This window comes from Phaenicophaeus curvirostris, chromosome 1 (assembly GCF_032191515.1).
Source record: "Phaenicophaeus curvirostris isolate KB17595 chromosome 1, BPBGC_Pcur_1.0, whole genome shotgun sequence".
Classification (NCBI taxonomy): Eukaryota; Metazoa; Chordata; class Aves; order Cuculiformes; family Cuculidae; genus Phaenicophaeus; species Phaenicophaeus curvirostris.
In genome coordinates this window covers 113,889,630-113,904,786 of record NC_091392.1, presented here as the reverse complement: position 1 = coordinate 113,904,786, position 15,157 = coordinate 113,889,630, and the positions used below count along the sequence as shown (strand labels likewise).

General features: G+C 38.8%; 2 protein-coding genes across 3 annotated transcripts in view; one reads left to right on the top strand and one right to left on the bottom strand.

Annotated features, from left to right (window-relative positions):
- SETD4 (SET domain containing 4) overlaps positions 1-15,157 on the top strand; it is an 89,262-nt gene that overhangs the window by 35,959 nt on the left and 38,146 nt on the right. The window lies entirely within an intron of this gene.
- Positions 1-15,157, bottom strand: part of DOP1B (DOP1 leucine zipper like protein B) — a 53,290-nt gene that overhangs the window by 28,393 nt on the left and 9,740 nt on the right. For both annotated transcript variants that reach the window (XM_069871542.1, XM_069871551.1), the window contains exons 3-11: positions 11,330-11,511; positions 11,062-11,232; positions 6,440-6,629; positions 5,508-5,606; positions 4,685-4,808; positions 3,873-3,973; positions 3,303-3,417; positions 705-825; positions 105-224 (exon numbers count right to left, since the gene is read on the bottom strand). In XM_069871542.1, the coding sequence (XP_069727643.1) occupies positions 105-224; positions 705-825; positions 3,303-3,417; positions 3,873-3,973; positions 4,685-4,808; positions 5,508-5,606; positions 6,440-6,629; positions 11,062-11,232; positions 11,330-11,511 (1,223 nt within the window). The remainder of the gene's footprint in view (positions 1-104; positions 225-704; positions 826-3,302; positions 3,418-3,872; positions 3,974-4,684; positions 4,809-5,507; positions 5,607-6,439; positions 6,630-11,061; positions 11,233-11,329; positions 11,512-15,157) is intronic.

Sequence of the window (15,157 nt, the reverse complement as noted above, 5' to 3'; positions counted from 1 at the left end):
GCCCCTTCCAGAATTTAAATGCCTCAGTAAATTTCATCATCTTACACATATAGCACTTAAATGACATTTTTAAGAGGAGCATTATTATTTGATAACATAAACACCTGAAACAATCTTCAAAACATTTGGTCAGGTAATCCCAAAGAAAATCCGTGCTTAAGGATGTGATCAACAAATTGACTGTTTTGACAATTTCCGAAGCATTTTTGTTCTCTTTGATTGCACTGTATAAAAATGGAAAGAAAGGAAACAAAAAAACCAGATGTCAGTGAAGATTCTAAGAACATGCGTATTAGCTGATGTCTTCTCAAATATTTTCCTCCCTTTCTCTACAAACTAAAAGACATTAATTGTTTCAAATCAAAGCCTAAGTTATTCTGGCATAGCTAGAGCTCAACCATCTTTCTCCTAGATGAAAGAAATCAAGCCTTCAAGTTTGAAAATCAAAAGGCTAAGAGTTCTGTCACCAGACTGATTCTTGGCCAATATAACTGGAACTAAGCAACACCAATCATATGCAGAGTACTTCATTTTCTTCTCTGCTAAATAAAGAGAAAGCACGTGTGTGTGTGTGAAAATGGAAGACACAGAAAATCTATACAGAAGGTCACTTTGTTAAAAACCTAACAATCCATAATTGGTTAGATTCTAATAAGTTAGCTTAATATAAATAATCCAGTTTCAGTTCACAGTTGTAGATATACCTTGCAAGTATGTTGCCACTTTGATTGTAGCTAAGTTTGAGATCAGAACCAAGCGCATCTTTGCAGTAGGAATAAAAGGCTCTAATAACTTCAAGGAACAGATCCCCAACGACCTGTGGCCCTGCAGTTGAAGGAAAAAATAATCCAGTAGTTGTAGCAAAGTGATTGCTAGGCAACTCAGTTACAAACTCAGACTTTAATTAATAGTAGCTAGACTGGAAAACTATGGTCACCCAAGTAAGAAGAAAATGCTTATGTGGCTTTTTAAAATGTCAGTTGTTCTAGTTAAAATAAAATTAAATATGTAGTTAAATACTCGTTTGTTTGTTTTAATTCTAGCTAAATGCCACCTGTTGCTCATTTCAGGAACTTTTTAAAGTGACATTTGGAAAGCCACAGTTCTACATTACATTTAAGCCACTTCAGTAAGGCACCTGCACTGCAATAATTTATAATTGTGCATAATCATAACTGTAAGTCTGCACTTCGTGTACTAAAAATAATCACCATGTCTGTACCCATAAGGAAAACAAGTGTATTTCTCTATATACATCTAATGTATTAGCCTTGATTAAATTTTGAGAGACAGAAACTGGAAAAGTCAGCAAACTGAGGAATTTCAAATGCCTAAATATAACAATAAAATGGCATATTTGTAAACAGTTTTAAGAAGAAAGTATAAGTTAGGTGTGTGCTGACAAAGGCACACAATTTTCAAAGGTCAGCACTTTGTTTTATCTGCAATTGTCTATAGAGGAGGTGAACAAACAATAAGCACAACACCCTGAACATGGAACCACTAAAAAAAAGTAGTGTATGAAGCATTCCAATAAGTGCCTCTAAAAAGAAAAAAAAAAAAAAAGTTGACATGACTAAGAGTAATAGAAAAGGTTGAAGATTCTTGTTATGTTTTAGTCTGCTAAATCCATTTCAAAAGGAAGTGAATGTCATATTGGCTTAACGCTCAAGAAGTTCAGTTTTGTGTGCTGACTGGAACAGAAGGATTAAACTTATAATGCAGTTCAGCTAAATAACCCTTATTTGTACTCCAGATTATCACTGATTGTCAGTCAAGTAAAACATGCAATAGGGTAGTATGTGTCATCTGTTTTCTAAATTAGATTAATCAATGAATTTATAACAAAACAACTTTAGTCAACTGTCCCTTCTTCAGTATTTTTGTTAGGAAATATAAATACCTTATAATCAGAGACTTTAATCATGATAGATTTTTTTAAAAACAGTTAAAAGCAGCAGAAGGAAACATTAGCACCACGGCCTTATAAACAGACTAACAACTGCTTCTACTAAGGTAGCATTCATTTGTTGGGTAAGTAACAGAGAATCCTCTTTTTTCTTGAGAGTGCTTTGGTAATACTTTAACAGAAAGTGTGCTTGAAAAAACTTTACTGACCCATGAAAGAGGATAATCTTACTAGATTAAAACACCTGCACAACCAACTGCCACTCCAGTGTTTATAGTCTCATTACCTGAGTTCTATTCTAAGTCTACAGGCTCAGTCAGTGATAACATCTCGCCCTACCCAGGATAATACCTAGAAAAATACTTTGGGATACAGTCAGTCATTAAAACTCTGTTAGCTTCTAATAAATACCAGTTAACCAGTCCGCAGGCTTGTCATACTTAGGAGATTCACAGAATATAGTTTCAAAGATTTATTTGTGCACATGATTCTTAAAGAATACTATTAAATCCTAAAAAATCTGTCAAGTCACTTTGGCTTAATTTTTTGATGCAAAAAGGAGAAGTTGCCGTTTAAAATAAGGGCTGGCAGAGCCTCACCCTTCTGCTGCTGGCAAGGTCATGTACACAACAAGATAGACACGTGACAAGGAACAGGAAGAAATTCTTCACAGCTCAGTCACGAAGTCTCAAACTATAGCTCCCACAGCAGCGTCAGGCCAGCAGAAGCTGGCAGCAGCACTGACAGAGGCATCCTCCACCTCCCCACACTCATAACAGGTTATTTCCAGCTGGAGCACCTGCAGGTAAGTGGCACTGCCCACTCTGGCAGCAGTATGAGCACAGGCTAGCCACCTGTGGGACTACAGTGTTTGAAAAAGCACTATGGTCATGAGAGGCTGAGGCAAGTGTATAGGAAGGCCTGCAAGCACAGCCAAGCACTGGAAACAAATCCAGGCCAGAGTAGCACTGGTGGTTTCCTGGATAGAAGCCTGCTTGTAAGACAGAACAAAAGACCTGACAGTGTTTTAGAGGTTAACTTCCGAGGAATCAGTTGAGGTTAGGGCAGAAATGGTTCTTTTTAACTGGCCCCTCAGATTGTAATTCTGCGCACAGAAAAGCCTTATTCTTATTAGGATACATTCACACTACAAACTGCAGGGCTCTGCAGAAGAGCCAGAGATAATCTGGACAGGGTGCTTGCTCCAGAGTATTGTTCTGAACCAGGAGCAAGGCAAGAAACACAGCCTCCTATGTACTAATACACAACGTACACATATTCAGAATTAGAATGAATTGTGCAGGGTGGTGTCTTGAGTCCCAGTGTCAAAAGCGATGAACACCAAGCTGCAACAGTCATTGGCAGTCATATCAGAAGTGACAAGTAACATTACCTATTTCAGGCTTGTCAAGGAGACTGATTAGGATGCGGAAGGGTTTCAAATAAGCTTGATGCTGTTCCTCTGTATCAGACTCCGGGAATTTCTGATGTAAAATTTGAATCAAACTCTAGTAAAAAGAAAATATCAAAATGTTATACATAGGAAAGGAATTCCTCTTTTTATAAAGACCTGAAGTGTTTCTAAATTTGATTTTGCATAGTACCCACTAAAATTGAACTTCAATTTTCCATACAGTGCAGACAAATCAATGATGCCTTCTCACCAACAGTACTCAAAAGCTGATTTTGTTCAGAGAAGCCTTTTTAAATAATTCAGGTAGTTCATCAAAGATGCTACCCTTTGGTTTCATGAGATTCCACTTGTATTGTATGCACACACAATATTGGGATAAACACAGCACAGCAGGCATTCAAATAGAAGAAAGTATAACCACCGAAAGGATGCTGTCTTTAGGAACAGAAATCAAAAGACAAAGCAAATGACACGGAAAGCAACTGTAGATGCAGTCTGCACTAGCTTTTCAAAGTATCGTAAGTACATTTGTATACAATGAACACCAACCTCAACCAAAAGATCTTTAGAATATCTTCCAAAGAAAAAAACAGCATGGTCTTCAGAAGTTGCTGAGTCTGGAGCAAAAGTACCACCTTTGATATCAGAGCCTACAAGATAAACAGACACATAGGGAGTACAAAGAAAAACTATAGTACAGAGCACTACACAGAGCTTATTCAAATATTGAAATTACACTATGTTTTTAACCCTTATCATTTCTACACTTTGTTTGAAACTAATTCCCATTCTGCCCAAGGAGAGCCCACATATCACAGGCTGAGACATCCAGATGTGCGAATACTGAACATAAATCAAAACCAAGGCCAGATTCAGACATTAGGTGAGCAAGGGCAGCCTTCGTGCATGTGCAAAGCTGCAGCTCTTGTCCTGTCACTCTCAGCCTCCTCTTTGGCTGTTAAATGGAGGCAGACAGGGAGAAGCTATAGCTCTCTTACAGACAATTAAGACCATGTGGGAATCAATGGACTATTATTTCCAGAAGAGCAAGGATAAAACAGTGCCCCACTCCTTTCAGTCCACTAAACCTCTTCAGAATGAACTGTGGACGGGACCAGAAATAACTCATCAGATACTATGTGATTTAGGACAGTGAAATGAATTCACATCTGAGGAGAAGACCTGTCTGCTGGATGAATGCTTAATTTTATTAAACAGGCACTCAATAAATGGCAACTAAATAACACTTCATTTTATCATCATTCTTTAACTGCTGAAAAAGTATATTATATTTTTAAACACTCATTATTTTTTTTCTCTGAGGTATCCAGAATATTGAATATGACTATATTGTACAGTACCTAGCAACCATGCATACAATCTTCTATTGAGTGACATGTCTCTCCTCAATAATGTTTGTGTAGCTGCTGACAGAATATAGACTAAATCAGCTCTGCACAACAGAATAGTGCTTTCGTTGCCGTCCTAGGATAAATAAAAACAAGACCTCTTAGCTGTTTATGGACACTGAAAAAAGTCAAGTTGGTAATGAAGTTTTTTTTTTTTTTAACTAGTAATGTTAATGTTTTGGAAAGAAAGGCAACAAAACATCAATGACGAAATATTTTGTGCACTAAAATTCTCAAGAAAAGTAACCTGACACAATTGTGATAATTTTCATACTTAAGGAACAGAGGTACACTTAGGCTGAAAATACTAAAGACTTCATTATGTTATGCCTTAAGTCTTAAAATTACTTGACACTTTCAAAATACTGACTATATTACTAGATAAGTTAGGAAACAACAGGGAACAGCTCTTGTTTCAAGTAATATTTTCTTTCCTAGTCTTTAATGGAAGTATCTTAGTTTAGTCCAGATAATTCAAATGCTGAAATCCTACTTAAAAAAAGAGCTCTATATTTTTTCCATATGCAGGCGTGAATACTTCAAACACATTCCAAATATCACACAATATTCACTGTGAAAGTACATCTTCATTGAAAACATTTTGATGATGTAAACCCAAGTTAGCTGTAAGGAGTCTGAGAAGAAACAGTCTCCTCCACTATTAAAATTGATGGGGGAACTAGAAACTGCAAAATCTGTTCATTGGTTTTTCAGGTACGCAATTCAGACACTTGTCAGTAACAGAGGTAGGACCATATCAAAATAGTCATCTTACCAAAGCTGTATAAAATGGGAAGAAGAAGAGAATCACTTCCAGAGTGTTTCTTTGCACAAGGACATTTGAATCCAATACTGATACACATAAAGACTTTACCTGTAAAAGGAAAAGAAAGCACAACAATGTTTTACTTCATGATAACATTTAAACTACAATCACTAGTCACAAGAAAGCAAGCAAGCAAACTTGGTTATATGTGAACAATATATTTTTAAATAAGAAGATAATTACTCAACTTGGCCCTGAAATGAGTTAAAAGTTTTGTGGAACACAGTTAAAAAACTTGTTAATACTTACAAAACACTTGGTTTTGTAACAATACAGAATGTCACAGTGTGAAATCACCAGCTACCATGAAGCCTCACAAAATGCAGACATTAAAGTACTTTAACTAGCATTACAGTTATTACATCACTCAAATTTAACATAAATTACTACCTACTAAAGAATTCCATTGTACAGGGAAAAAAAAAAAAGACAGTAAATTTCAGAATTGTCTTCCAGGACGGCGAGTACTTTGAGAAACCACATCGAACACTGTATATACTGTATTACAGAAAAGCTGGCCTTCAACCTTAAATGCAAATTCAGAATAGGTGAAGAAAAGATGTCACATTTATCTTCTGCTTTGAAGCAGAGTCAGTCTTTTAAGGCTGTATGCAAAATTACCAAAAACTTCAGAAGATAAGACTTACATTCTGAAGGCTAACCAAAACCTGTATGGGAGATTTTCTGCTATATTTCAGGTAAGATACTCCCATGCAGTAACTCATTAAACAATTCCAAAGGGTAGACCTTTCAGCCTCTATCTCTCTCCAAAATATTTTTAAGAGCACGTCATTCTAATTGAATACAGAGACTGCAAACAATGTGCTAATATGCAGGTATTATGGTAGATAAGGCTTCTACAAGGAATGCAATGAACTCACTGTGAGCTTATAATCAGTGCCAAGCATATACTTCTGCTGTTTTCCAGACTGCTCTCTGTTGATATGGCTGACAACAAAAAGAGAAGCAGGTAGTCTGATGGATGGGCTGACCAGGACACTGCCCCAGAGTGCTCCATATAACACTTCTTGGCCAATCAATAAGGAGAGCTTCACAAGCAGCGTATCTGTTCTGTATGGAAATATATTTGACATGAGAAAATAGATTTCTGTTAGTTATGTTTTATACCACAAAAAGGCAACTATACACAAAACTAGTATTGTAGTAGACATAGTTTATTTGATTTCTTCATCTTTGTATTATTAGTACTGCCCTTTTCATGTGAAGATGGCCCACATCAGGTTGTATGAAAATAATCAAAAAACATTCAGTCCTTTGTCACTGCATACACTCACTAAAACAGTTTCTGTGCATACTTTGGAAACTTTCCCAGTAATTATCTGCGAACAATACGCTCTGACCAAATTGTTGCAGTAACTCTGATTGCAAAATATTTACAGCAAGAAGTGTGCAATGCTGAACTGGAAATAATTTAAGCTAATGTGAGACTCTGAAAGCCAATTTTGCCAGTCTATGAATTGGAAGATATCCTACATATCAGCACTTGCAAACCAATGGGCTCCATTTGTAAGTCGCTGAATAAAGAAAAACGTGAGATAAAATAACATGCTGTCAGTTATTGCACACAGGACTGGTACACTGAAACTAGTTTAATGGCAATCACATCGAAGGTCCTGTGACTGAAGGCACATTCTCTGCTTTGGCGACTCTGTCAGTACTCCAGCATTTTATAATAACAAAGGGATTGAAACCTCACATGAGAAATGCAGAAGTGAAAAGAGAGGGAGAAGTCCAGCACAGAAGAGGGACACCTCTCTCCCCGACCTGATGTTCTTTTCCAGGTATTTACAAAGCAGCCCTTAAGCCTATTTTTTTTTCCCATTTTGTGTGCATGTGCAAACTCGTGCATATATGTGTGTTTAAGAAGGAAATATGTCTAGGCTGAAACATGACCTTAGCTAGTACTTCTGCCGCTTTCAGGAGCAGTAGGGGATGTATTAGTGTTAGTCCTCAATGCTGAAAATTCTGAAAACACTGAGTGGTGATTCTCCCCCTGTACTCCTCTCTCGCGAGACCCCACCTGGAGTACTATTGTCCAGCTCTGGAATCCCCAACATAAGAAGGATACAGAACTGATGAAACAGGTCCAGAGAAGGGCCACAAAGATGATCAGAGGGCTGGAGCACCTCTACTATGTGGACAGGCTGACAGAAGAGTCTGGAGAAGAGAAGACTCCGGGGAGACCTTATAACAACCTTCCAGTACCTGAAAGGGGCTGCAGAAAAGCTGGGGAGGGACTTTTTACAAGGGCATGAAGTGATAGGATGAGGAAGAATGGCTTTAAATTGGAGGAGGAAAGATTTACATTAGATATTAGGAAGAAATTCTTCATGATGAGGGTGGTGAGACACTGCAAAAGGTTGATGTCTTCTCCATGGAAGTGTTCAAGGCCAGGCTGGATGGGGCCTTGAGTAGCCTGGTCTGGTGGGAGGTGTCCCTGCCCATGGCAGGGGGGTTGGAACTGGATGAACTTTATGGTTTCTTCCAACCCAAGCAAACTCGTGATTCTATGACTCTTTCAGGAAGCTGAATTTAAAATTAATTTAACTCATCTTCCAATAAGATAACATTGTCTATCTTTCTTGCACCAGAATCTTTACAATGAGTAAGCTAAAGAAAGAATTTCTCATGTAATTTTTATATTTCACAAAATAACATTAACTTAATTTTAGCATAAATCTTTCACAGTGAAAGATTAACTTCTCGGAAGTTAATCTGCATTAACTCACTGCTTCAAATTTAGTTAGTTTCAAAATAAGTTCAGTTTCCTAGAAAGGCTTCAGATAGATAAGAGACAGTTCCAAGTGATCCCCTTTCTCCCCCAACTCCCCAGCAACTAGTGCTATAGGAAAGAGAAAACCTATACACCATCACTTATAACACTTTCTGATAAAAAGCACATACTAAAATTCCTGTTTCCTTAGCAGATCTATAAGATGTATATAATTGTCCATAGAACTGACGTTCTGGAATTGGCAGCTGAATACCACTTCACCAAGCTTGTGAAAGTATGCAATCTACTCTTAGCCACTCTAGCAATTTATATGACTCTTCAATTTAATACTTGTTTTGAAAAAGAGGCATTAGACATAGAAGTGTTTTGCTTATCAACTGTAATCTATGCAGCCTAGCGTCTCTCTGTCTTTTTTTTCTTTTAAATGTACACAGAATCACAGAATAACCAGGTTGAAAAAGACCCACCGGATCACCGAGTCCAACCGTTCCTACCAAACACTAAACCATATCCCTCAGCACCTCGTCCACCCGTGCCTTAAACACCTCCAGGGAAGGTGACTCAACCACCTCCCTGGGCAGCCTGTTCCAGTGCCCAATGACCCTTTCTGTAAAGAATTTTTTCCTAACGTCTAGCCTAAACCTCCCCTGGCGGAGCTTGAAGCCATTCCCTCTTGTCCTGTCCCCTGGCACTTGGGAGAAGAGGCCAGCACCCTCCTCTCTACAACGTCCTTTCAGGTAGTTGTAGAGAGCAATGAGGTCACCCCTCAGCCTCCTCTTCTCCAGGCTAAACAACCCCAGCTCTCTCAGCCGCTCCTCATAAGGCCTGTTCTCCAGCCCCCTCACCAGCTTTGTTGCTCTCCTCTGGACTCTCTCCAGAGCCTCAACATCCTTCTTGTGGTGAGGGGCCCAGAACTGAACACAGTATTCGAGGAGCGGTCTCACCAGTGCCAAGTACAGAGGGAGGATAACCTCCCTGGACCTGCTGGTCACGCCGTTTCTGATACAAGCCAAGATGCCATTGGCCTTCTTGGCCACCTGGGCACACTGCTGGCTCATATTCAGTCGGCTGTCAACCAACACGCCCAGGTCCCTCTCCTCCAGGCAGCTTTCTAGACAGACTTCTCCTAGTCTGTAGCACTGCATAGGGTTGTTGTGCCCCAAGTGCAGGACCCGGCATTTGGCCTTGTTAAACCTCATGCCGTTGGACTCTGCCCAGCGGTCCAGCCTGTTCAGATCCCTTTGCAGAGCCTCCCGACCCTCCAGCAGATCGACACTTCCACCCAGCTTAGTGTCGTCCGCAAACTTGCTCAGGGTGCACTCGATGCCTTCATCCAGGTCATTGATGAAGACATTGAACAGGGCTGGACCCAGCACTGAGCCCTGGGGAACCCCACTTGTCACTGGCCTCCAGCTGGATTTCACACCATTTACCACCACTCTCTGGGCCCGGCCATCCAACCAGTTTTCCACCCAGGAGAGTGTGTGCCTGTCCAGCCCAGAGGCTGACAGTTTCTCAAGCAGAACGCTGTGAGAAACTGTGTCAAAGGCTTTGCTGAAGTCCAGGAAGACCACATCCACAGCCTTTCCCTCATCCAGTAGCCGGGTCACTTTGTCATAGAAGGCGATCAGGTTAGTCTGGCAAGACCTGCCTTTTGTGAACCCATGTTGACTGGGCCTGATCACCCGGTTCTCTTGCATGTGCTTCATGATAGCACTCAAGATCACCTGTTCCATGACTTTCCCTGGCACTGAGGTCAGACTGACAGGCCTGTAGTTTCCTGGGTCCTCCCTGCGGCCCTTTTTGTAGATGGGCACAACATCAGCCAGCCTCCAGTCCAGTGGGACTTCCCCAGTCTTCCAGGACTGTTGGAAGATGATGGAAAGGGGTTTGGCCAGCACATCCGCCAGCTCCTTCAGTACCCTAGGGTGAATCCCGTCCGGCCCCATAGACTTGTGACTGTCCAGTCGGGCTAGCAAGGCTCTGACCACCTCCTCTACACACAGCTATTTAGAATCCAAAAAGGGCAGAGAGAACAGCCAACACATCCAGACATCCAGACTGTAATACAGAAGGAAGTACAGTAGCAATGCAATGTTTAGCAACTCTTTAAGCAAAGAAACATATGGATGAAGTCTATAGTGGTTGAGCTTTCATAAGATCCTATGAAACAGTTCTGGTAACCGAAGTAAACCCACTACACAAGCAGGTGACAAGCTGCTCTTCTCAGTACACTTCCTCATCCTAACCTTGTCATACTGAATGTCATTGTCATTACTGCCAGAGACATTCAAGAGTGAGATACTTTCTGTAAGAGTTGTGTCTTGCTCATTTTTTCAGAACTTGAGGGCAAGTACCTGGTACAGAACGTCTGGAAAGAATTCAGCTGCTCTCTTGTGTATATTTAGATAGAATTTATTGACAGAGTAATGGTTTGGGGAGTCCGTATAATTATTTAGGAGTTCAGAGGAGCTTTAAGAAAAAGTCTTTATTCCTTTCTCTCAGCACATCTATTTTTACCCCTCCTTTTCATCCTTTCTCCTCTTCTCCTCCTGAGAAGAAAAGAGAAGGGCAAAGGGTTTTTCTACATTAGCACTACTCATTCCATCTTTCAGGGACTCACAATTTTTCCAGCTTTAGAAGTTCTTTTATAAAGCCTTTTATATAGAGAGCTGACAGAAACTTCTTGAGAATTCCCTAGGAGGGAAAAATATTCTATATTGCTTATAAATTAAAATTATTTCTCACCTGTCATAAATTTCTGATCCTTCTTCCAATCCAGGTAGCAGTCCAATTACAAAGGCTTGAAGACCAGGCAGGAGGGACTTTTGAAGAGGAAGAAAGTACTTCTCATACAATCCAAGGAGAACAGGCCTTACTGACATTGCTGCATTTGCCAGGAGAGGAAACAAACCTGAACTTTTGGGGAAAAAAAAAAAAGAAAAAAAAAGATAAGAAAAAAATCGAAATAGACTGTGAAATGCACATACTTTTAAAGATAAGTTTACAAGTTTACCTGTACAAGAATAAATCCTTGGCAAGCCATTTTGTCCCAATAATTTTAAAGATTATTTCATAGGTTTCTAGCGCCTTTAAATGCACTCCACTAGGTAGTGCTGGATGCAAACATTGAGATAATCTTTTACTGATGATCAGCCGTCTTGGCAACAGGGAATACTTCAGATTACTCTGAAGAGCCTGTGGGAAAAAGCATATGAGAATAAATAGCTGTAACGTAAAAGATGATGTATATGGTAACTGCATGCTAAAGTTTACCAACTAGCACATTGACAAGAACTAAATGAATTCAAGAGTTTTGTCTCATAAATACCTTTTGTTACACTGAAACAGCAAAATTCCGAAACTGAGTTTTCATATGGAATCAGTTGTGAAGAATCTAGAAAAGTCTGGTCTCACTTTGCTTAGAGGCTGAAAAGGGAGGTTAAAGGACAGACAGGGACAGGGTAACCCTATGCTATCTCCAGAGGAAGTAGGGAAGTGACAAGAAGAGCATCTCAGCTTTTAGGGACAGGGGATAAAGTAAGAATTAAATAACTATTTTTCCTTGCAAAATTTCATTTCATATGCAACTTAAATATAAACAAAACATCTTCCAGGCAAAGCAGGCATGATTAAATGGAAGAATAACATCTTAGAAATCATTTGTAGTTCTGCGCAGCTACATTCAATAAGCTTTATTAACTATATTCACTGTACAAGCAAAAGATCTTCAGGACAGAGAACAGTTAACAAAATACTCCAGACAGGCCAGGTCTGGAGAAAAAAAAAACAACTGTAGCCCCTTTCTTTGGAAAAACAACTGTAGCACTTTTCCTTGAACCATGCATGCATTTCAGCAGTGTAATTAAGTATTTCTCTTCAATTCAGAGAAAACTAAAAAAAAAAAAGTTACAAGTAAATAGCAGTTTAGCCTTTGATCACTGTCTGCAAAGGCAAACATCTGTTTCACTGCCGATTTACATTTGGGTTGTTTTCAGAATTAGGCAAATTCTTGGCTTTTGCAAAGGTTAATACATGATCTTATCCTACATAATTGTTTTAAACTTGAGGTTCTATCCTGCCTGAAAAAAAAACATTTTGAAAAAGCAGCAGAGAAGTGAACTAAACATTCCTCCCTCATTTCCAAGAAAAAAACCCCAAGAGAGTTCAGCAATGATTGGCATTCACTTGAATGCTGAATACTGTCATCAGCAGTAAAAGGAAGATAAAACCCATCATCTTTCAAAGGTGTGTGCAACTTATTGTTTAAAACTTTGCAGCTGGCGGGTATAAGAACCTAGAATCTCTAAGTATGCAATTGCATTATTTCTCCCATTTGCTGCCCTGTATAAACTGAGAGACCAGCTGTTAGTGAAGAGCTTCATATAAGTGAAATCTAGTCAGGAAGAAAAAGGTTGAGAGTTTGTAACAACAGTAAGCAGGAATGTCATAGCATTCTGAAACACGTGCAGTACAGATGCCATTTAGAGCAAATTACTTTCTTTCCTTCCCCCTACTATGAGCATGAGATCTGCATTTTAACAGGTACTAAAAACTAGAATCCAAGAATACAGCAATGTTTCACATATGAAACTAAGTCAGGTTATCTTTTATAACTTTTTATATATTTTATATCTTTTTATATCTTATATACTTGAGATTTACTAATATGTTACATGGGTAACATTATGTTAATATTAAAGACTAAAAACCTTAATATTTGTAGCAACTAGACTGCTTGAAAGCTGGACTTTGAAACATTCTGTTTATATTGGTTGGCACATATTTGCCCACACCCTCTGTATATATTAAAGAAGGTAACAACTAAAAATTATGCCAGTGCTAAATATTTTTCCTCTCAAATTTAATATTGAATAAATACCATCTTGATATTCTATTATTCTCTCAGTTAAAATTTAAATATCGACTATGTAGAAAATTAAAACACTCACTGTCTGTTACACAATCTGATCCATTACAGAAATAATGTCTTGTTTGGCTTACTTCATATTCTAAGGTTATGAGGCAAATCTCCACCAGCAAATAAGTATTTTCCTTTATCAAACATCAGAGATAGCTAAGCAAAATGCTTTGTCAGAAGAGGAAAAAGTACTCAGACATATTAGGAGTTCAATAGTGGATACTCAGGAATATTTCAGTTTTAAGTATTTCTCCTGGGTAACTCTGAAACCTTTATATGTCCAAATTCCAGTAGGTGAGACCAACACAGAAGAAAACTACATTCACGTACGTGTGTGAACTATACAGTTTCACCTAAAGAATCAGAAGACATGTCTATAAAGCAGCAGATTCAAAGACATTTATTATGAACCTCATACATAAGCTGAGGAGAGTTTCAGCTCATCACGTCAGAATGATTTTTAAAAGCATGTAAGCTTTTTTTTTCAAACTTGGCTCGAAGAAATACACAGATACAAACTACAAATCTTCTTAAGAGTGGGTGTTCCTGCTTAACAGTTTTCTCTGATCTTCCAGCAGATGCAAGGGATTTTAAACCACTCCACAATGTATTAGAAGACTGTGGTGCCACCAAGCACCACTTCAGCAGAGGAGGGCTGTTTGCCACTTTGCTGAAAGGTTCACATTCTTAACAACTTCTTCAGAACTGCTTAAAGAAATTTTTAAAGGTTGAGACATTAATTAGTGGATGGTTCTAAACCCGTTCATTGAAATAAGAATAACATGATAATACACACATTTCCAAGTGCTAACTGGTTTCTTGAGCTGACAGGCAAAACTAAAAAGCTTGATTTTTAAATATCCTAAGCTCCCACAACTGAAAAAAAGAATTAGTTGTCTGTGAGATCCAAGACTGCCATTATTATTTCAGCTGTTACAAGTAGTTAAATGTTGTAGTAGCAAGCCTGCTATCATTGGCATTGTATGCAGATGAAGACCCTATCCCAAAACATTGCTTCCATATTCAGAATAAAACACTAACAATGGTGGATGGACAACTCTGCTTACAGGTTGCGGCACCTGTTATTCACCTATTTTGTATTGGTCTTGTGAGCTTAATCTGACCATCTTCAGTTACATACTGGCTGAAGCCCACCCATGACCAACTGCTCTTCCTTGTCTCAAACTGCTTTCCACATGAACAGTTATGGTGGCAGAAGCATTAAACGTCACTGGAACTCCTAGAAAGCATTGACTTGAGAAGCTTGAACTGCCATCAAAGACTCTTGTGTTAATACTTCATACCAGGGTCTGGCTTTCACAGATCAGTGAGAAATCAACAATCTCAGAAAACTAAGAAGTACATGGCCTACCACTAGCTTTTAAGAAGAAAACTTTCATCAGTAAAAAATTAGATGTGCAAAGTAATGACTTATGTCCATGTGCATGTCCAGTTTTCAACTTTTTACTGGTTCTTTTTCTTTATGACTGACTGAAGAATACAAAATACACACTAAACACTTCCTAATGCACAAGCATGGTCAGCATTTCTTTGAATGGAGGCTATAAAGGGTAGAAAGGGAAGACTATCCTTCATAGCAGCATATGCATCTGCCTTAAAACAAACACGACAGACACACACAAAGGAATATTTGCATTTCCACGCCTGCTGGTTTAAGTCATCCTGCACTGCTTTATAGTGTGACTAGATCAGTTAGATCAGTTTGCCTAGACATAAAAGGCCCAAGCAAATATTTTTTCTCATTTATGTAACTAGAATTCCAGAAAAATACAGCCTGTACATCAATTTATAAGATTATCTTCAACTAGGAGCTACTATAACTCTTATTTTAGACCACAGTAGTTGCAAGAAGGTGAGGAGTAGGAGAGCCTGTGATTCCATTTTCCACTGATTCATTTTCCA